Here is a 22,839-nt window from a genome sequence, read left to right as displayed (position 1 = left end):
ACCCTGTTTTTGTTTCAAAACTTCCTGAGTCTAGTTTTTGGAATTCCCCTGCCAAAAAGCTGCAGATAGCATGTTCAGGGATGGCAAAGGCCACCTGTAGAACTGCTGTCTCTTTTGCAGCTGCAGAGGGCTCAGGAGGCCTCTCAGGAACATAAAAGTAAAGAATACACACTAGCCCCCGTCCTATAAATTAACCATACATGCATAATCCAATCATATAATGGTGTGGTGGGGAAGAAGGGAGGATGTTGGCAGAGGCAGACTTAGGGGAGCATGACTGGTTCACCCACACTGAATTTTGGTGTTGCACCAATTTTACTGCTGAAATTTTAAAGCCTAAAGTCTGCCACTGATGTCGGGCCAGTAAGTCGGGCTCATGATCTTCAGGTGGTTGTTTTTTCGGAGCAAAATGTTGCATGAGAATAAGACAAGCCTGCAACCACGGGCAAGACGGCTCCTCACCCCACTGGAAGTTTGGAAATATTTTTCAAAATCTATGCATCCGTCCATATGGATATGATTCCTTCTGTGTGCGCATGCCAGATTCCTCACCCGTTTCAGCTCTTGCGGAGGAGAGCTGAATGTCCTGGGCATGAGGCTCCGAGCGGATGTGAGGAGCCCAAAAGCCATTGTCCATCTAACTCCTATAACTCAAGCTGCCACACACTCCAAAGCCAGCAAGGCAGAGAATCAAGGGGGGAAGCAGAGAAGCTGGGAGAGGAGCAGCGACAGCAGCAGACGCTGACGCCGCTGCCTTCGGGAGATCTTCTGTCCAGTAGATGGCACACACAGCTTTGCCTTCCTCGATGGAGGGAGAAACCTGACACGTCCATGATCCAGACACTCCCTTGGATTGGATCTGCCAGGGGCTGAACAGGGAACCAGGAAATGCGGGCGCCCTGTGCTCCAGTGAGGTTCTCCTCTCCAGAAAGGCAAGATTTCTCCCTCCAGAGAGCGAAATGGGCAACCAGTGCTGCTGCTGCGTCTGGTGAGTTAGCTGGGGCTGGCTCGCTGCTTGGGAGCTGGGCAAAGAGGGAGGGAGCGCTTCTTGGGGGCAGCCCAGGGCTACGAAGAAGACCAGCTTTGCCAGCTGTGTCGTGTTAAAGAGAGGGAGAGGTGGTGTTTCCCTGCCGGGTCTGGAGAGCTTGGCTGGTTCTTCTAGCTGGTGCCACCACCATCGTCCTCAGCCCCGTGGTTGGAAGCAGAGCCACCCGGGCAGCACCTAGTATCGGCTAGGGGAAGGATGGGTGCGTTCCAGGTTTCACATCCACAGGAAGAGCCTGCCCGTCTCCTGATCTGCCTTAAATGCTTTTGCAGGCAAGATACAGAGAGATCCTCCTGGAGCGGCTTCCACTTCTCCAAAGGAGGCAGAGCTTAACTGGAGACAGGTGTCAATGGAGCTCAGCCCTACGCAGAAGCTAATTCATTGTCAAAACCCTGAGACTTATTTGCTGAGCACGTACAGGGTCTGCTGCCTGTCCCAATGAGAGCTGCCACTAGCCCATACATACCAGGTTGGCTGGGGGGTGGGCGGGAACCTGTAATTCTCCAGATGTTGGTGGACTACAACTCCCATCATCCCCAGCCATTGGCCGTGCTAGCTGATGCGGCTGATGGACGGCTGCAGGTTCCCCATCCCTGTACTAGATTATAGGAGGTCAATGTGTATAAGTTTGATGGGCAGGCTGGAGTGCTGGCACCTCCCCTTTTAGAGATTAACCACTCAGAGGAGGGCTAGCAGGCTGCCAACTTTTCCCACCTGTTGCCGCTCCTGTTCCCTTAGCAGCAGTTTTGTCTTGCCTTTAATAGGCAGTTGTGTTTATTATCTCCATGCTGAGAAAAAAAACTTTGCTCTTTGGTTTCTATATATCAGGCAACAGTTAAAAACGTAAGAGCTGACCAAGGGTGGGGGTCAGTTGGCAATCCTTGTTGGATCGATGGCCACTTGAGAACCCAGTGCGTTAGTCTGCACTGGGGACTCCTTGGAGAAAGTATGGAACAACAACCAGAAAACAGTTTAATTATAGAAAAGAAATCCATTCTTTTCCGTATATTGCAGATGAGGTGGTGAGGCTAGGAAAGAGTGCTGTGCCTAATGCCACTAACTCTGGGCGACTTTCGAACTAGGAACATCCCAGTTGTCACTCAGCCATTCTCTTTTAGGGGGTTCCAACCACTATTTATGGGGATGCGGGTGGCGCTGTGGGTTAAACCACAGAGCCTAGGACTTGCTGATCAGAAGGTTGGCGGTTCAAATCCCCACGACAGGGTGAGCTCCCGTTGCTCGGTCCCTGCTCCTGCCAACCTAGCACTTCGAAAGCACGTCAAAGTGCAAGTAGATAAGTAGGTACCGCTCCGGCGGGAAGGTAAATGGCGTTTCCGTGCACTGCTCTGGTTCGCCAGAAGCGGCTTAGTCATGCTGGCCACATGACCCGGAAGCTGTACGCCGGCTCCCTCGGCCAATAAAGCGAGATGAGCGCCGCAACCCCAGAGTCGGTCACGACTGGACCTAATGGTCAGGGGTCCCTTTCCATTTACCTTTTAACCACTATTTGGGCATTTGAGAACCTAAGCTCAGGATGCCAAAAATTCCTTCAGCCTACATTTGGAGTCCCAAATGAGAGTAGTTTGGTGTGATCTAGCAACATATGAAGCTGCCTTTTGGTCCATCCAATTCAATATTGTCTACACTGACTGGCAGCAGCTCTCCAGTGCTTCAAGAAGGGGGTCTCTCTCAGCCCTACCTGGACATACCACTGGGGATTGAAACTAGGACCTTTGACATGCAAAGCAGATGCTGTTCTACTGAGCTATAGTCCTTCCATTCTGGGGCGGAATCTTCCTAGGATTCCCCATTTATTTTGCCTCCTATATCCCGTATTTACATGAGTCTAATGCGCCATCGAATCTAATGTGCACCTCAGTTTTCTGAACCTTGAAACAAAAAAAAGTATTTGCTGGCGAATGTAAATGTGCCTCGAATCTAATGCGCACCTCAGTTTTCTGAACCTTGAAACAAAAAAAAGTATTTGCTAGCGAATGTAAATGTGCCATTGAATCTAATGCGCACCTCAATTTTCGCAAGGTAATTTGGGCAAAAGAAGGTGAGCATTTGATACGAGTAAATACAGTAATAGAAGCAACAGCAGAAAGAAGCAGATTCCTTTTATGGCAGGTGGAAGGATCTCCTACATTGGGAGTGGGGGGGGGGAGAGCCCAGTCTGCGGTGTGGCCGCTGTCTGAAAGACTGCTTTGAGCAAGAGGAGAGAAGGCTCACTGTGAAATAGAAGTCCTGGTTTTCGGTTTTGCTGTGACGCTAATGATTTGTGGTGGAACAGAGAAATAGCATCATCTAGTGGAGAGAGAACTGCAGGGTTATTTCCTGGTGAAAAGTTGTCTAGATTTGTTGGCGGATTTTCAGCTTGGTCCTTAATTTCTAAAAAAAAAGCACACACACAAACACCCGATGTTCTCACCTGGGATATCTGGTTTGACACACGCAACTTCCAGTGTTATTTTCACGACAAGCACACATACAAGCAAACAGGGAGCCTTTCAGAATTTGATTACCACCAAACCACTGGTCTGCGGGCACCTATCAAATGAGGAGAAGAAGAAGAAGAAGAAGAAGAAGAAGAAGAAGAAGAAGAAGAAGAAGAAGAAGAAGAGGAGGAGGAGGAGGAGGAGGAGGAGGAGGAGGAGGAGGAGGAGGAGGAGTTTGGATTTCATATCCCGCTTTATCACTACCCGAAGGAGTCTCAAAGCAGCTAACATTCTCCTTTCCCTTCCTCCCCCACAACAAACACCCTGTGAGGTGAGTGAGGTTGAGAGACTTCAAAGAAGTGTGACTGGCCCAAGGTCACCCAGCAGCTGCATGTGGAGGAGTGGAGACACGAACCTGGTTCCCCAGATTACGAGTCTATGGCTCTTAACCACTACACCACACTGGCTCCCTGAGCCTCTGCTGTGAGGAGTCCAACTTCTCACAGATGCTTGTGGAGCCATCCCCGCCACAAATTTAAAGGAGGTGGCTTCTCCCAAAGAATCCTGGGGACCGTAATTTGTTCAGCATGGTGGGGAATCATTGCTTTGTGGGTGTAGGTGTTAAGCTACAGTTCCCAGGACTATTTGGCAGAAGCCATATGTGCTTTAAATGTATGGCGTAGCTGTGACCTCTGTGCAGGGCTTTTCAAAGCCAGTGTGGGGCAACAGGGGAAAATTAAAAGGGAAAAAACCCAGATCAGATTCACCCATCCCTTCTGTGAATGTGAAGATGAGATCAACATCACAAAGAGAAAGGGCTTCTCTTGACTGTAAGTGGGAAATGGAATGGTGGTGGGTGGGTCAGCAAAAGCACATGCTGGATAACTGCAGAACAGATAATAAATAATAAATAATAATAGTAGTAATAATAATTAATAATTTTATTATTTGTACCCCACCCATATGGCTGGTTTGCCCCAGCCGCTCTGGGCAGCTTCCAACATATAAAAAAACATAATAAAACATTACACCTTAGAAAGCTTCCCGATACAGGGCTGCTAGCAATCTGGGAATCCCCCTTGGGCAAGGCTGGGGAACCTGTGTGTTAAGTTGTGGGTGAACATATCAGACGACACAGCGATTCTTCAAACAGCTCTTGTTTATTCACAGGCCAGAACTGAACTGAAGGGTTCAGCTAGCCTGCTTATATAGAGCTCCACTAGAACGCAACAGTAACCATTTTCTGTAACTATCCAATCACTGAACGTCACTTTTGATCCCTTATTTGCATATGTGGACCTGAGTGAAAACTATCTACAGTATCCCCCCTGCTGGCCCAGAGTGAGAACTTCAGTACATAACACTGTGAATGGTGCCTTGTTTCCCATCAGCCCAAGCCAATATAGCCAATGGTCAAGGATGTTGAAACTTGGGAGTCCAACAGCATTTGGCAAGCCACAGGTTCCCCAGCCCTGTTCCTGAGGTTAAGGACAACGTTTTCTGTTCAGGTGGTTCTGAATAGAACCTAAGAGGAGCCTGGCCTGCTGGGTCAGACCAAAGGCTCACCATAGCTCAGCATCTTGTTCTCACAGTGGCCAAGCAGATGCTCAAAATGGAAGCCTACAAGCTGGACCTAAATCCTCACTTGTGATTCCCAGCAGCTGGGATTCAGATATTTTGGCCTGGTCTGCTAGACTTGAGAAGACATTTCAGACTCCTGCTGAGCATCTCCATCAAAAAATTGATTGTGTACTTTATGAATGGCAACACAGCTGGAAAAATGGGCTTTTGTCATGAGTATCTGGTTTGTTTTAGCTTTGTTTTAAACATATCTACTGGGTACTTAAAGAGTTAGGAGAGCCTTAATAAACTACAGTTCCCAGAATTCTTTGGAGGAAGTTGTGACACTTAAAATGGTATAAGAGTGCTTTCAACATATGGCACAAATGCCGTTCTAAAAACAAGTAATGTGCTTGTCAGTTGTTTTACAGTTTTTGAACGTGTGGGCCAGAACACTAGAAAGCAGGAACAAATGTCTCTCTTAGAGAGCAGTTTAAGCAGAATCATGCCTCCGAGTTTCCCTCTCTATCTCCATAAGTAATGAGGACTAGAAACTGACTTTTTAAAAATTGCTCCTAGATTGCAAGGTATTCCCCCCCCCCCCATGATTTTGCAGACTCCAGTCCACAATGGCTCCTGTTGCTCTTTCTGCCTGAAATCTTTCAACAGAAAGGTGCTTTGGTGGGAATCTTGGCACTCAATGTTCCCTGGAGCTCTTGCTACATTCAGGGCCCCATCTACACTTTCATTTCTCCCTTGAAAGTGATTTCAGGTCTGAGAAGTTTTTTTTTTGGGGGGGGTGTCTTTTGGCCCCACCACTTTCCCTAGTAAAATCTGATATTCAATTGCTGAATCAGAGCAAATGTCAATTGGGTTTTCTGTGGATTTACGTTTGTTCCGATTCAGCAGTAAACAGTCGACTTTACTGAGGAAAGCAGCAGAAGCACACAAACACACAACTTCTAGGACCCAGGTTTTGAAAGTGTGGGTGGGCCCTTCGTCTCCCCACCAGTGCCGGATTTATGTATAGGCTAAGTAGGCTGAAGCCTAGGGCCTCTAAATCTAGGAGGCCTTGCCAGCCTGCCCACTCCCCAGCAGGTAGTCTCCCCTCTCCCAAAATTGCAAACCCAAGACTTCATGAGAGGGCAGGGCAACTCAGGCCTCTAAATCTAGGGGGCCTCGCCAGCTTGCCTGCTCCCCAGTACCACAGTCTCCCCTCTACCAAAATTGTAAACCCAAGACTTCATGCAAGGGCAGGGCAACTAAGGCCCAGCAACTATTAGACTCAGGGCTGGCCAGTGGGGCCTAATTTGAAGCAGTGGGGCACAACTTGATTTTTTTTTCCTTGTAGGGCCCCAGTTCACAGCCAAAGTCTGCAAAATCTTATAGATATAAATAAAATCCATCTAGATTGCCCTGGTGCAGGGGCCTCCTTAGGAGCAGCACACAGGGCCCAATTTGGCCCAATTGCTCCAACTGCCTTAAGGTCAGCCCTGATGAGACTGTGCAGGGGTTGGACGGACAAGCTCTGCACCTTCTAGGTCCCTGGTGTCACCATTCAGAGTATAGACTTAAGGACTTGTTATGGAAATAAGGGGGGGCACATATTGGAAATCAGTTTTGTCACCTCTTCCCCCCCCAAACCCCGAGACAATGACCTCAGCCACCTTTTATTCACAGTTGCATAAGCACTACACTACAGCATGGCCATAAACCTGTAAGTTCAACTGCTGAAATATACACCCAATATGTAGCAATGGAGATTTATGTTGCTGCTTTATGAATGAACACGGTGTTTTATGAATGGACTCTGTATTTTGTGAATTACCTAAGAGCCACCAATAGGGAGCTCTAGAATCTGACAGCTAACCAATTGGGTACTACCAAACAGCGACCCCTATTGCTGAAAGCAGGTAACCAGCAGGGAATGCTTCAGCTCAGCCTTTGCACTGTTGACTGAACACCCCCTGCTGTGCAGATAATGGAGAAAGCTCGTAAATTGTATCCCTTCTGGCATCCTGGCCAACTCTATTATGCTGGTGTAAACCCTGGTACACCAGAAGCCCAGAATAGCAGCAAATAAAATCTGCTCATACATCAGCAACTGATAAGACTTGTCAACCAGTTCTTCCAAAGTCTTCCTAAATTATAAAGCTCCAAAATACTGGCCAAAAGAGAGCAGGCCTGGGAAGAGCGAGCCATACAATGGGCACCACCAGTGAAAAGGCCCTGCTCAGTGTAACTCCTGTCCTGACATTTGATAGAGTGCCCACTTGCCCTCCTTCTTGACATGGAATGCTCTCTATTGGAGTCTCCAGGTCCAGTACAAAGACCATAAAAAGGGAGAGCAGGGACCTTGAAGTTCCCAACAGCTGTTAATCAAGCAAGCAAGCACACAGGTCACCTTTGTCACAGTCAGGACGCCTATGTCCTGGCCAGGCCTGCACCCAGTCTTGTTTTTGTACAATCTTGTTTGTCCTTAGTCACCAAAATTATATTATCAACATATACAAGCAGAAAAGTTGTTTTCCTTCATTTGCAAGGAATCGTACAAAACAAAGTGGCACAATAAAGAAAAGTTCCAGGGTGGCAACAGAAAACAAACTAAAAATGCTTTTGCAGTTCATCAAAACTATCCAGGAATATCAAGTTATAGGAAAACTGGTGCTATTAACAGTAATCCTTCTAGCTGGTTAATTGGTTCGGCAACTTCCATGCACATGACGTGTGATGCTAATTATTTCCCTGAAGAGTTACATGATAACTAATCAGAGGCAGCTACAGGAGAGCTATGAGATTCAGGTGAGGGTCAGATGCCTTGTCAATCCCAGCAGGTATATAAGAGGACTGCCCAGCGTTCTCCTAAAGAGGAGAAGCCTAACATGGAAGACTGGTGTATAGTATGCAGATCTGAAAGGGTGACAAAGGGTAAACCACCCAAAAGGTATGCTGAAGAGTTTGCTAAAACAGCCATAGCAGATACAGCTGTTGTTAGTAACTCAGAGAAAGTTTGGGAACCTTCAAGCTTCCAAGAGGTCCAAAGTTTAAACTCAGAGGATGCTGAGCCATGGTTAAATGCCATGAAGGCTGAACTTGATTCCTTAGAGAGGAACAAGACATGGGAACTAGTTCCAGGCCTGCCCAGGCCACAAAAGGTTTACAAAGTTCAGTTATTGCAAAAGTTTTTCAGTGTTAATTTTATGCATTTTTAAAAATCACCATGGTATTTAACAATAATATCTTATGTCCTTTGGAGGAGAAATTGTGAATTGTAGAATTTTAAATACCCATCACCATCCTTGCCTCCACTCAAATTTGTTTATAACACTCTTCCATTTAATTCTAGTTGTGAGGGTGGGGGATGGGGGGCCCCCTCATAAGTGGAGTAGCCTAGGGCTCTCTTCATCTAAATCCGGCCCTGCTTCAAAAGCCCCATTTGACTGAGTTGCTGCCGCTTTGAAGTGCTTCTGGTGGAGTCAAGTGGGACTCCAAGGCTTTGTGTTTTGCCTGCACAAAGGGGTCTTCTCTTTTGTCCCACCTGAGCAGGGTGTTTTACTCAGCGGGAGGAAATATTTTGCAAACAGGTTGCTAGTTGTGCTCTCACTCCCCACCTCTCCACCCCTGATCAAAGCCCCCATTTTGCTGGTTTTCTGAATTGCACAAAGAGTGGCAGAGCTACCCTGAAGGAGAAAAGGATGCTTGTGTGTGTGTGTGTTTATAAGTAACTAAATTAATCGGAGCTACTAACATGAGTTTTGACCAAGCTGCGGGAGGCAGTGGAAGACAGGAGTGCCTGGCGTGCTCTGGTCCATGGGGTCACAAAGAGTCAGACACGACTAAATGACTAAACAGCAAACAACAACAAATTAATCAGAATGTGAGTTTCCCATATCTTTAACTGAGCCGTACAAGGCAAGCTGGCTGAAACATAATTTCTGCTTAACAGTGCCACTCTCTTCCACAGATAATGCAGTAGGAGTAATAATTATACTTAACATTTATGTAGCATTTTAGAGTGCTCAGAGTACTTCCGCATCTATTGCCATTAGGGCTGGAGTGTGCATTTGATCAGTTAGATTAATTGATTCAAAAACTTCTAATGGACTGAAGTGGTATCATAATTAATTGAGCTGGTGATTTGAAATAACAGTGAGCTAAATCCAAGTAAGAAGTTGGTTGCACTTAGTTTGTATTGAAACAATGGGACTTTATTTATGCCATTATTAACCTGTCCCATTGATTTCCATAGGACCTAAGTTTATCTCTCTATTTGTCAAAATCCTATGAAGAAGGAAAATTGCATTCCAGGACATGTAAAGTTATGAGATACAAGCAACCAGTAGAGATTACTATCCCACTTAATAAGCAGCTAGATGGAGGAAAGAGGGGCTGAATCTAGCCCCCACCCCCAGCTGAGTTGCAGAATATTAATATTTTTTGACAAGGCCCTGGAGTAGCTAGAGTGCAGCATGGAAATTTAGCGCAAGAGATGGAGAAATGCTGTTGATTGTACAAAAGGAACTTTGCACCATGTTTGCATAGTGGAAACAGCTGGAGGTTGTAACCGCTTATCTATTTTGTTTATGAATTGCATTTCCCATGAGGCTCATGGTGATTTACAAACATACAATAAAAATACCTTAAGCATTTTATTTTTATTTTTAAGTAGAGAAAGCACAATGTAATACAGGTTTAGAAACAACACAGAATAAACACCTGAGGCCAGAGACCATTTCACCCAACTGGAAAAACGTATTGAAACAAACACGTCTTCCATTTATTTCTGAAAAGGACTGATAGCAGGCGCCTGTCGTATCTTAAGAGATGCTGTTCCACAAAACGGGGGCAGTCCCAACCTGAGTTGCTGTGAAGTGGGCCCAGGGCAAGTTTTCCCCCAGCCAGAACTGGCTGGAACTTGATTCTGGCAAGTGTCAGGTGGACACCATTGCCATTACTGTATAAGAGAACAAGGAAGGTATTCATGATGAGTTCCGGCGCCTCTTTTTCTAGGAAAAATAGTATTGAGTGGTCCTCTGATATTTTGGGGGGGATAATCTCTTCTGCAGAATGCAATGACCTATCACTACTGGGTAGGTAAGGGTTAAGACGGCTTCTCAAATAACCTGACCCCAAACTGTACACGGCCTTACATGTTAGGACAGTCATACCTCAGGTTACAGATGCTTCAGGTTGTGCGTTTTCGGGTTGCGCACAGCACCGAACCCAGAAGTACCGGAATGGGTTACTTCCGGGTTTTGGCACTCGCGCATGCGCAGAAACACCAAATCGTGCCCCACTCGTGCGCAGACACGGCGCTGCGGGTTGCGAACGTGCCTCCCGCACGGATCATGTTTGCAACCTGAGCGTCCACTGTACCTAAACCTTGAGCTTAGCCCTCATAGCAGGTTGGTAGCCAATAGACAAGGTGGTATTTGCTGGTGGAAGTTTGTCCCAACAAGCAGCCTAGCTGCTTGGTTTTAAACCAGCGGCATCCCCCTGGACCAGCCTCAAGGGTAGCCCCACACAGAGCACATTGCGGTTATCCAGCCTGCAGGTTACCAATACATGGACAACTGTGATCAAGTAGTTCTGCGTAGCTGTGGGAAAAAGTGGTTTGTGAGGGTTAGGGCTTAAGTCTCACAGGGCAAGATTTTTCAGGAACATTTTGTATTTGGTTTAGAGAGAGGGAGCAGCCTCATTGCTGTAGACCTCTCTCCCATCCTTGTCCATTCTAATTCTGTCTGATCCAGCAGAAGCTGGGAGATGCCTTTGGATGGACGAGCCAGGGATTAGCCCGCAGACAGCCTCAGAATAGCCATCGCTTGCGGGGCAGCTTGTTAAAACACCCCTCCTCTCTGCCAACCGATACAAGAGAAAAGCAGCTCTGAAAAATGATACAGGGGCCTTGTATTTCTTAGGAAACATGCTTAGGGTGCCAATGATTATATTTAAAGCAGAGCTATTTTAATTGCACTGCCCAGGCCTTGGCAGAACAGAGAAATGAACAAGTTGGTGCCGGAGTGGAAAGATGGCCAGTAGAGTTGTGGGTCTTTCATGATGGTCCACCTGCTCTTTGCATTACAATAAGATAGCGTAAGTCATGGGTAGGCAAACTAAAGCCCAGGGGCCGGATCCAGCCCAATAGCCCTCTAAATCCGGCCCGCGGACGGTCCGGGAATCAGCGTGTTTGTAGAATGTGCCCTTTTATTTAAAATGCATCTCTGGGTTATTTGTGGGGCATAGGAATTCTTTTTTTTCTTTTTTCCAAAATATAGTCTGGCTCCCCACAAGGTCTGAGGGACAATGGGCTGGCCCCCTGCTGAAAAAGTCTCTGGACCTGCAGCAGGGAAGGAAAATACTTTGGAAAATGAGGCAGAATGGATTTTATCTGCAGTGCAGTCCTTTCTGGTGAATGAATGGGGTACTGCCCCACCAACCTCAGTCCATCCTCAGCCAGCCCTTGCCTGCCTACTTGTCTAGCAGGGAGTCATTGCCAGTCAGTTTCTTCCCCCTGAGTTCCAGTGCTGTCCTTGTAGATGTCAGCAGGAAAGAGGATGGGGGCAAAACCAGAATTAGTTGGCTCTGTCTGTCATTAGTTCTGGCTCTGCCTATATTGGCCTCTCTGCCTTTCGCCCTACCAGTCCCAATGGATACCACCACCCAATGGATAACACTCTCAGAGTGGAATCCTATGCATATTTATTCAGAAGCAAATCCCATTGAGTTTGGTGCAGCTTACTCTCAGGTTAGGGTTGCCATATTTCATTTTTTAATATATATTGCTGCTTAAGATCCAAGAAATTTCCCCTGGACATCAATTCCTCCTTTGAAATCCTGGTAATGTCTGGGAAAATCCAGACGTATGACAGCCCTACTCATGTAAATGAGCTGGTATGCTTCAGACATGACGCTACGCCCTGATTTGTTTGGCTAAAGTATGGCTTGTTTGGACATTTGAACTCAGCCACGCAGAGTAACTATGGGCTGTTTGGGGTTTTTTTTGGGCAACAAACCATTATGTGAAACAAACTTTTACAAGGAACCATGCCTTATGGGATCATGACTTATTGTAACTGTGCTTGTGGACTACAACTCCCATCAGCCAGCAAAATCATCCTGGCTAGGGCTTATGGGAGATGCATTCCAAAACATGTGGCTGATCTAATCACTAACTCCGCGCTGGGGGAAAAACCTCTGCCAGAAAACGAGAAACAAAATGCTCCAGTTCAACATTAGTTTTAGGCTCCATAAAAGCACAGAAAGGGCAAACAAGTACTGGATCACATGGAAGCAAAAATACAGCTGCGAAACAACTTTCTTATTCATGGGAAAGAGAGCAGGCGTCCTCACTGGTAGCAAAGGACAATGTCCAGCTTTGGGAAGAGGACGGGTGGGGTGGCCTGTACTGAACAGGGTCCATTCTCTTCTCTTTCCATAAGTCAGCCAGTGTGTGCTCACTGACTGTACAATGCCTTCGGTCTGCGTGCTGCCCCATGGCTTCTGGCTGGAGGAGGGGAGGCATGTTACGAGAGCCGGGTGTTTATTTCTGAAGAATGTCACAGAGCTGCCAGCTGTGGCTCCCTGCCCAGGAGCTCTCGCCATTTCCAACCCTTTCCATGGAAAAATGAGTTTTGGGGCGGGTATCTTAGGAACAGGCTCCCCACAGCCGCACCTCCTTTCTCTCTGTCCCCCAACTCACCCTGGTATTTTTCCATTCTTTGGCTATCCATATAACAAGGTGGTATCTCTCACCTCTGCTGATGGCAATGCTGAAATCTAGAGCACCAGTCATGTTACAGCCAATGAGAGGCAGGGTGGTATAATGGTTGGAGCATCAGACTGAAACCTGGGAGACGAGGGCTCATATACCCAGTCAGGTCTCATCCAGACTTCCTTTCATGCCGATTTCTAGGCACAGGTCTGGGTTTTAAAGCTCTGTTTCTGAGCAGTTTTCTTTTTGTCCCTGCAATTTTCACAAACCCAACGAAGACTGAGCGTGGTCAGTGGGCATGGAATGCTGACTGACAGATGGGGGTGAGAACCAGAAAATTGAAGGTGGGTTAGAGAAATGAATGGGACTGGCTGGAAACCTGAACAGGAGTATTCCACTCTGCAGCATTTTGTGGCAGGCTGTGGATCAATACACCTTTATCACATACTGATCAGTGCGCCGTTAGAGGATTAAAGACCCTCTGAATTTCATGCAACTCTGTCTCTTTTATTTCAGGAACTGCCCTTCGCCGTTTAAGCGGAAAAAAGAAAAGCCAGGTAAATAATCCTCTGCAAACATTTTTTATATGCAAGACCTGGAATGACCTGGAACGTGGCTTCTTTACCAGATTTTTTAAGCTCAATCCCGGGTGTTTCACCCTCTCGTCTCCTGCCTACAACCCTGCAATACTCAGCTAGTCACACCACAGTTCTAAACAGGTTTACTTGTAAGCAAGTCCTATTGGTTTCAAGGGATTCTGTTAGCGATCAACGGGACAACTGCCTGGGAACGGCGAAAAATATATGTAGGGCCACATGTTCCCGGTCTACACTGCTCTACACTGTTATGTGCTGTATTAATGTACCATAGGCTGCCCTCCATTTGATCAAAGAACCACGTAGAGCAGGGAGAATGCCTTTGTGTGTGTGTTAAATATATGCTACTAAAACAGAATGGCCCAAAAATAGATTATTGGCAGTCCAGAGTACAGTACAGTGCAGCAGCTGCATTGTTAAGAAGCTAAAACGTTTAGTGATCATTTTAATTGTTTTGTCTTTTTTGTAAACCCCTTCGAGGTTTTTCCCCTTGCAATCGAACGGTGTGTAGGTGTTATGAAATGTAGTTTCTGCTGAAGACACACTCACCATAAATATATACAGTCATACCTCGGGATAAATATGCTTCAGGATAAGTATTTTCGGGTTGCGCTCCGCAGCGACCCGGAAGTAACGGGGCGTGTTACTTCCGGGTTTCGCCGCATGCGCAGAGAGTCAAAATGACGTCACGCACATGCGCGGTGAAACGCAGCATGCGCAGACGCGCTGTCGCGTCTTACGTTCTATTCAGGATGCGAACGGGCCTCCGGAACGGATCCCGTTCGCATCCCGAGGTACCACTGTATACCCTATTCCTGTGACTGTAATTTGTTCTAAACTGTTTTTAATACCATACCCTCCAACATTTCTCTGAAAATAGGGACGTCCTATTCCATAGTAATAATAATTTTATTACTTACACCTTGCCCATCTGACTGGGTTCCCCAGTCACTCTGGGCAGCTTCCAACATATATGAAAACATAATAAAACATTAAACTTTTTTTTAATTAAAAAAACCTTCCCTATACTGGTGTCCTCTAAAGTTTGTATAGTTATTTATCAGCTTGGCTTGGCGGGTTGCATAGCTCTATACCCTCCAACATTTCTCTGATGAAAATAGAGACGTCCTAAGGAAAAGTGGGAAGTTCTGGGATCAAATCAGAAACCTGGATGGTTTCTGTAAATCCTGGACTGTCCCTGGAAAATAGTGACACTTGGAGGGTGTGTAATATTGAATTTAAAATTGCAGTAAACCATTTTGAGACCTTATGGTGAAGGGTGGGTAAGAAACAACAACAACAGAAAACGGGAACAGGATTGGGTAATACTTTAAGGGCAGTTGGAAACAGGGTGTTTTCAGAACTAGAATGTTATGTGTGCACCAGGCGTATATCAACACGGAGACAAAGAAACATCCACATTCAGACTTTGGGCTTAGAGCTGAAAACATCCTTCCTAAAAGCAAGCAGGAGCCAAGAACAATAAACAGAATTGCTACCTGGCTGCCCAGTGCGGCCCTGGCCTAGCAAAACACATCGCTTGACAAACAGCAAAGTTAGCAGAGAGGAATAAACAGAATGTTCCTAGGTTTCTTGGAGGACTTGAAAGGAAAACTCCACTGTTACATTCCTTCTGCTAGATGTTGCTATGGCCACTAACCACTGTGGTCGTCTGTACCCCAGTGCTTCGTGGGAAGTTTTCTGCCAAAGGAACGGATCTGGGCTTTCTCATGGGAGAAGGTCATGTGTTCACTCTGGGTTAAAAATTAGCAAAGGTCGCAGTGAAGGGGGCTCACTCTCAGCGCTGGATCTCTTTGGTGTTCAAATAACTGAATAATAGCTGAAGTCCTATTGACTTTCACACACAAGAGACTCAGGTGCTCTGACTTGAGCGCCCACAGTCTGAGGCTGACAATACAAACAACACGATTTTGCACCCCTGCTCTTAATTTTCATGTGTTTTACCAGCAGAATCTTACTCTTCTGCTGAGCTTTTTTTTAGCTTGTTTTGGTTGCAGCAATTATAGTGGGGCTGGGGTCTCATTCCTCCCTCAAAAACAATTAAGGATTCGTATTTGTGAGATGACGCTGTTTCAGAACACATGTTGAGGAAGAACGTCCTGGTGCCTGGGTGGATAGAATAATTCTATTTCCGGAAGCCTACTGGAAACCTCACAGTATCTACATATTTTTGGAGGTGTTTGTAAACTCATGGGGTCTAGCAACTTGCTGTTTTAAAAACAAACTTACATTAATAGGATTCTGCTGGAGTCATCATGTTCTAATTTAGCCTCTCCTATCATTGTTTAGTACGAGCTATGCTGCTTCTCTAAATATCAGCTGTTTCTTCCGCAGGTACAAGAATCATTAAGTCAAGCACCCAGCAGCACCCAGAGAGCAAGAAGGTAAAACTGCCTCTGAAAAGACTTTGCTACCAATTGCAAAATACTTTGCTACCAATTGCACAAGCTCCTAAAGTATGTTACTGATTCAGTGCCGTGTTACTTTGAGTTGAAGTAGTGCCTATTGGATCAGCCTTATAACTCCGTTCTTGGCCCTAATTCATACACACAAGAGGCCACACAGGCATATGAGTTGCAGTGCTGTGAGTGCAGCTTCATGAGCCTAGTCAATTTGTGAGTGTGCTCAATTCAGGCCATTTTTAACCATACAAACACAATGCATCTACTTTGGTGCATTCATCCTTCCTTGGAGGTTTTTACACAGGGGGTGGATGGCCACATCTCATGGATGTTTTATCTGAGATTTCTGTATTGCAGGGGTTTGGACAAGAAGACCCTCGGGGTCCCATCCAACTTCTATGATCCTGATGTATGTTTAACTGCAATTCTGAAGTCATCAATAATTGTGAATGCATTACCATGGGTTGATGTATAATTCTGGAGTAATTAATCTGGAATAATGAATGTGTTTGCTCTGGTGTTAGTAAGACTCTGCCTGGTGCTAGTAAGACAGACTCAATGGAGCAAAAGCAGCTCTCTTCTAGCCCAGTGACAAAACACTAGCTTTGCATGCAGAAGGTCCCAGGTTCGATCCCCAGTGTCTCTAAGAAAAGCTGAGACTACCCCTGTCTGATATCCAGGGAAGCTGCTGTCAGTCAGTGTTGACTGTACTGAGCTAGATGGACCAATGGTCTGACTCAGTATAAGGCAGCCCCCTATGTTCAATGGGGCTCAAGCAGAAGAATTTTCCAGTGGATTGTGCCCCATGTAATTATTTATTATATTATATATTGTTTAAAGCCCAAACTGGTTTCTGAGCTGTTCTCTCTTGTATAAAATCCCATTGCACATAACATTAAAATACGAGCATGCATAATTAGACTACACAATAAAATCCCTTTAAAACAGTAAAACAGGAATAGGAAGTTACCATAAACGGAGTCAGGCTATTGGTCTGCCTAACCCAGTACAGTTGTACATTGGATCTCAAATGCCTTGGCTCCCAAATGATCTAAACCCGGAAGTGAGTGTTCTGCTTTCAAACTATTTTTGGAAGCTGAATGTCCAGCGGGGCTTCCACAGCTTCCGATTGGCTCCAGGAACTTCCTGCAGCCAATCAAAAGCTGCGCTTTGGTTTCTGAATGTTTTGGAAGTCAAATGGACTTCCGGAACAGATTTCATTTAACTTCCAAGGTACCACTGTATTGCATATACTGACAGGGAGTGTTCTCTAGGGTTCCAGACTATGAGCCTCTTCCAGCCCTACCTGCAGATGCTGTGGGTTGGCCCTAAGACCTTCTGATGTAAAGCAGGTGCCACATCACTGACCTGTGGTCCTTCCCTTATAAACTAACATTAAAAATATGGAGTGAATATAATGCAACAGGGGTGCAATATGGGTTTTCCGCCTGATGCACCAACATTCATTGGGCTGAGCTTGCTTCAGAGAGATTTGCCTTCCTCAATCTTTTCCCCTTTCTCTCTCTCTCTGAAGGGAATGGATGTTGGGCCCGTTTATGACGACGTGTCTGAGTTCCCAGTCTATGCCACCGTGAGCAAGCCAAAGAGCATGAAGCGCGACGACAGCAGCGTGCATTATGCAGACATCCAGGTCTTCAGCAAAATACGGGAGCGCTCAGCTGAAGAGGTGAAGACGTTCCAGTCCCAGAACACTACAGAATATGCCACCCTCAACTTCCCCCGGGCTACACTGAAGTATGACAGTAAGAATGGCACTCTGGTGTAAGAGCTGAACCTTTCTTGCTATCCAACAACAGAAGCATCTCTCAGACCAAGATGTTGTGGATTTTGTGTCTCCACTTCCTTGGCTGGTGAACACCTAAGAAGGGTGTACGTCACCTTTCAGCTGCATCTGATAAGGGGACACTGTTGTAATGGGAGCAAAAACATTTCCCCAGCATGCCAAGAAAATTACTATTTGGGGCAAGATGACCAGAGACGTTTCTGAAGCTAGTGGAATCTCTCCTCTTTTGTTTCTTTTATAATATAAAGATATCGCTGGGAGACCAAGCTACACGGGGAGAATGACACAGCTGGAATATTGGTTTGCTTCCAAATGACCTGTTTGTCGAGCGTTCATCCCGATTTGTTTGCAGGGAGTTTAGGTGACTTTTGTGATTTATTGCGTATTCATCCTGATTTGTTTGTGAGGAGGTTAGAGGATGTTGCGCCAAGCAATTGTTATCCCACACTTTCAGTTCATTTCTCCATCATTTTCCTTATTGCAAAAAGTCCAGTCCTTTGGGGGGGAAGTAGGTTTGTGAAAGAACTGCAAATCAACTTTAATGTGATCGAATCCCCACTTAAAATAGCAACAGCCTGGAAGTGCCTTTGGAGCTAAAAAATATAGATATTTGTGATGCCCCCCCCTCAGATCAATAGTAACTGGATTCCATTAACATATTATGAACGATCACAGTGAAATTACAACTGGGGAGTATCGTTTAGGATGCACAGTGAGAGTGATTTTTCAAAGAAAGCAGGTACTAACATAATCAACAATATCCAGAGGAGTAGCCTTGTTAATATACCGCAGCAAAAAGGAAAAGAAAAGAAAAGAGAGTGTTGTGGCACCTTAAAGGGGAAAAAAAACCACATTTTTTTCATGGCATAAGCATCTTTGGACTTCAGTTTGGTTCATCGGACACAGATAATCAAAAATGTTACTGCACAGTACTACAGGACAAATGTACCGAGAACATTTTCCATTTGAGTCGTCTTCAACTCAGCCACATAATCACATTCATTTCAATAAGATTAATCCTACAACAAGTGATTTGCGTGTAGGAAATTCAGGACATACCTCTTCCTAAATGGAATACAAGCTCGTTTTGTTCGTGTGGGCAACGCCATCAGAAAGCTCAGCCCCCATTTCCACCTATGGCAAAACAGTTCTACATTTTCTCGGATGTTAAGCACCTATTCATAGAGTACACAGATTGTGACAGTGAAGTTCAGTGACAGCATGTGGGGCTGATTTACCTGACCGTTTTTGAGGCAGAAAAGTTGTCACAATGTGACTTTTGCACCCAGTTTCTATGCAACACAGTTGTCTTGTGAAAGGATCATTATGTGATGAATGATAACTTCACACATCCTAATATTAGCTTATTAGTTTTCTCATCCAGAATAGGCAGTGTAAGGTCTCCCAAGGCTTCTGTTTTTGTGTGTGCAGGCACTTGTAAAGTGGGCTTGACCTTTCAAGGGAAGAGGTGGAACTGGGAGCCTTGGCAGAAAGCACAGGTGTGACCTTTGGGTGTTTGCCATTCTTCTAGCATATTTGATAACGTACAAATTCAAAAGGTCTAAAACAAATTCATGATGATTGTAGAATAGCTACTTTTTGGCACAGGGAAAAGCAGTGGCACAAAGATCATCTCTTGCATCTGATGGTCCAACTCCTCCTCTTCCTTTCTGTTGTTTTCACACACTGCCCAACCCCATTTTACCACACAAACAGTGATATGAAGATGGAATATCGCACTCCGGTTGCCCCTGGGATGTTTTCTCCCAGAGGGAGAGGGGAAATGAATAGGCAAGTGGTGATGACAGGGATTGAAGAGGAGTTGGACCAACTCAGAGAAGGGGGCTCAGTGTCAGGGACCGGAAAGCAGATTCCTCTTCAGGAGAGCAAGTCAAGGACTCTGAACCAAAAGGGAGAAGGGTACGTCCCAGAGGTGCCGCTACCTGATGAGCCTGAGGGGTTCGGAGTTCCTTTGGCCAGAGGAGGTGACATTGCTGTCTTCTGATACAGAAGACCCCAGTGAGGCCGCAGTCAGAGACCAGAGGCTCTCCCGCTACATACCACAGTAGGAGACTCTTGGAGAGTCTTAAATGCAAAGCACTCCCTATGCCACCTTAACATCAATTGCTTCTGCCAAAGAATCCTTATGGGTACTGAGAGTTGTTAAGAGACCTGCCCCAGAGCTACATGGGTGTCAGAAGTGGTATAAGACTGTATTGAATGCATGTTGCAGGTTTGCCATCACTTTTTCACTTCCTAGAGTGCAGTTGATGTTCTTCTCAACTTGTCCTGCCTCCGGTTGGCTAGTATCCGGCCTCCACTTAGCCCTGCAACCAAGGCTGACCTCTGCCGTGCCGTGCCTTGCCTTGCCTTGCCTTGCCTTGCCTTGCCTTGCTTTGCCATGGAGCAGGAGAAGAGGAGGTTAAGGGGTGATATGATAGCCATGTTCAAATATATAAAAGGATGTCACATAGAGGAGGGAGAAAGGTTGTTTTCTGCTGCTCCAGAGAAGCGGACACGGAGCAATGGATCCAAACTACAAGAAAGAAGATTCCACCTAAACATTAGGAAGAACTTCCTGACAGTAAGAGCTGTTCGACAGTGGAATTTGCTGCCAAGGAGTGTGGTGGAGTCTCCTACTTTGGAGGTCTTTAAGCAGAGGCTTGACAACCATATGTCAGGAGTGCTCTGATGGTGTTTCCTGCTTGGCAGGGGGTTGGACTCGATGGCCCTTGTGGTCTCTTCCAACTCTATGATTCTATGATTCTAGGATTGTCCAAGGGCCCCATAACCCCTGGAGCTTTCTCTGGCACAGGGCCATGGCTTGGTCATCAACAAGCTGGTCTTTCAAATGGGGAGTCCTCTGCACAGCCTTGCATCCCTAGAGAGGCAATTGCCTTTATGATGGGTGAAACATGGCTGTCTCATAGAAAACAACTTTGGGGTGTCAGTTAGCAAGCAGCATAAAGGAGGTTATTTACTGATATGTTCATCCACAACTTAACATTTACACTCTGGCCTGGTTGGTGCATGCGATTGCAAACCTGTTGCTAAGGAGGAGACTGGAGCCACTTGGCTATTTATGTCAATGCAGGATGACAAGCACCTAAACTAATGCTCAGCTTAGCACATCAACCGAACCTGGAATTTTGGTTAAGGTCTTTTCCTCCTTATCCACAATCTGAGGCCAAGGTTTTCCCTACAGTTTGTTGCATGGTTTGGATTAGTGTCATGCGTGAATGAGGCTGGTCTCATTCTGCTCTTGGCTGCAGACTACTTTATGTTATCACAAACAAACTGGTTCTTCTGTCTATCTAGTTGACGGAACAAAAATGGAACATGTGAAAGTTGTCTTCCAACAATGTCATTTGATGCAATTGGATAAGCAAGGCCTCAGGCTTTATATATATAGATATATTCTGCATGTGAAGTAGCAGCAATAAACACTGTCCTCAAATGAGCTTCATTGTACAAAGCCAGTATTTTATCTCTGGTTGCCCAGGGGAACTCTAAGAAGCCTGCAGATGGGTCTAGTATTACATGCCTGGCTTTAGAGGTGCAGTGTATTTAACCAATAATCAAGTGCTCTGCAGGGAAAGGGAAATAATAACAGCAATTTTGCCAGTTTAGCAGGCGCTAAATAGATGAAATGTGAACATTTAAAGTGTTTCAAGATGATTTACCTGGAAAATTTATTTTTATTATTTGCACTGGATTTATAGATCAGGCAGACACACCTTCTTGGCTTCTAGTTCCTGTTTATTTCCAACAATTGGAATGAGATCAGACCAGAAATGGGTGTACTCAATTGGTTTTGCCTGACATATTGAACAAGAATCCTGACAATCTCGTTTCACTTTTAATAGACTGGTTCTCAAGGTAGCAGGAATACTTAAAACACCTGGAATTCAAGAGGTGAAAACAGCACTTCCTGAAATCTTGTTTGATGATTCGACAAGGTTTACTCAGGATTTTGAATATCAGAATGCACAATAACAAGCCTTTAGTCACCTTTAGTGAAGGATTCAGCTGGCGCTAAGATACAGCACTGGCTGCTTGGTGAAAGTTTAATGCCACAGAAGACACAGAGCTGGAGAAACTGAAGTTTGAAAACAGTTTCCCGGGCTTCCAATGAACAACCAAAACTGATACCTATTTAATTGATTTTCACAAGTGTTGTAACTTCTTGGTAATGAACCACACCTTCAGCTGGGGCTAACCTATGATGCCATCAAATATTTAAAAAACCCCAGAGTATTCTTGTTGCTGGACTCTTTGGACATGCACTTAAATTGGCAATGAATATTTCAGTTTCTTATCTTCAAACAATTTTCTATAGTGCTTTCCCTATGTTTAAACAAATGACATCCGGAGGAAGTGCAAGGTATCGCTTACTTGTGGCTTAGTGCCATCTAAATTATGTTAATTACATGTCAATGTAGACATGCGGATCAGCTGTTGCTTGTAGCTCAGGAAATGTGACCTCAGTGCTACACAGGGTTATGCATCCATGCATCAAACTGTCCTCCAGTGGGTTAATGTCAGCTTGACAGCTGTATAAATGCTTAAGTTTCATACTGCACTTCAGACAATTTTGCTCTGGATCCTGGTAGGATACAGTTAATTAATAAAATCATATATTTATTACAGTGGGAACAGCTGGAGAAGGCAGAAGTCAATATGTTTTGCTATTAAAAAAATATTTGGTCTTGCTCATGATGTTTACCTTCATGCATGCATTGAGTAATGAATAAACGTTGAGCTTTATCCAAGTCGTTAAATGGTCATAAGTTGAATTAGGTCAGTCCTGAACTAGCTTATACTGGCAAAAGGTAGCATTGAGCAGCTTGTCACTCTGTTAAATATTATATGAAGGAAAGCTATTCCTATTTATTTTCAGCACAGGCAATGCTGAAAAGCAGAAAAAGAATCTGTATATATCCTGAATTATACTTATTTTATTGTAATGATTTGTATAATGAAAAGTATAACTAAATGTGTTTTACTAAAAGGAAACTTTCTGCAAACACCTCTGTGGATACTGTCTTTGAATGGGATTTTTCCTCCACCAGCATTTGTTTATTGTTCATAAAAATATTGGAAATAGTTAATGGAGAACTTCCTGGCTCCTGGGTTTAGGGGCTGCACATTTTATTATTGCAAATAAATATTTTTTATAGTTAACACTGGAGATGGTTCTGGTTTCTGATTGCTCTTTACCACCTTAACAATGTATATGATTTTATTTGATCAAGGCATATT

General features: G+C 45.1%; 1 protein-coding gene across 1 annotated transcript; it reads left to right on the top strand.

Moving 5' to 3' along the window:
* Positions 1-325: 325 nt before the first annotated feature.
* LOC308574678 (uncharacterized protein C11orf52 homolog) lies at positions 326-22,761 on the top strand. The gene is made up of 5 exons (XM_081172804.1): positions 326-988; positions 13,271-13,311; positions 15,706-15,755; positions 17,308-19,998; positions 20,359-22,761. Exons 1-4 carry the CDS (start codon positions 960-962, stop codon positions 17,557-17,559), a joined length of 372 nt encoding a protein of 123 aa, XP_081028930.1. The 5' UTR covers positions 326-959; the 3' UTR covers positions 17,560-19,998; positions 20,359-22,761.
* Positions 22,762-22,839: the final 78 nt, after the last annotated feature.

Source organism: Podarcis bocagei (genome assembly GCF_964188305.1).
Source record: "Podarcis bocagei genome assembly, chromosome: 15".
Lineage (NCBI taxonomy): Eukaryota > Metazoa > Chordata > Lepidosauria > Squamata > Lacertidae > Podarcis > Podarcis bocagei.
The sequence above is the reverse complement of the archived record's forward strand: the minus strand, read 5'-3'. Positions and strand labels throughout refer to the sequence as shown.

Bases quoted from the DNA above. Each gene is read 5' to 3' on its own strand.
- LOC308574678 (XM_081172804.1), top strand. From the start codon at position 960: ATGGGCAACCAGTGCTGCTGCTGCGTCTG. The intron at 989-13,270 runs GTGAGTTAGCTG...CTTTTATTTCAG, and splicing joins CAGTGCTGCTGCTGCGTCTG to GAACTGCCCTTCGCCGTTTA. The intron at 13,312-15,705 runs GTAAATAATCCT...TTTCTTCCGCAG, and splicing joins GCGGAAAAAAGAAAAGCCAG to GTACAAGAATCATTAAGTCA.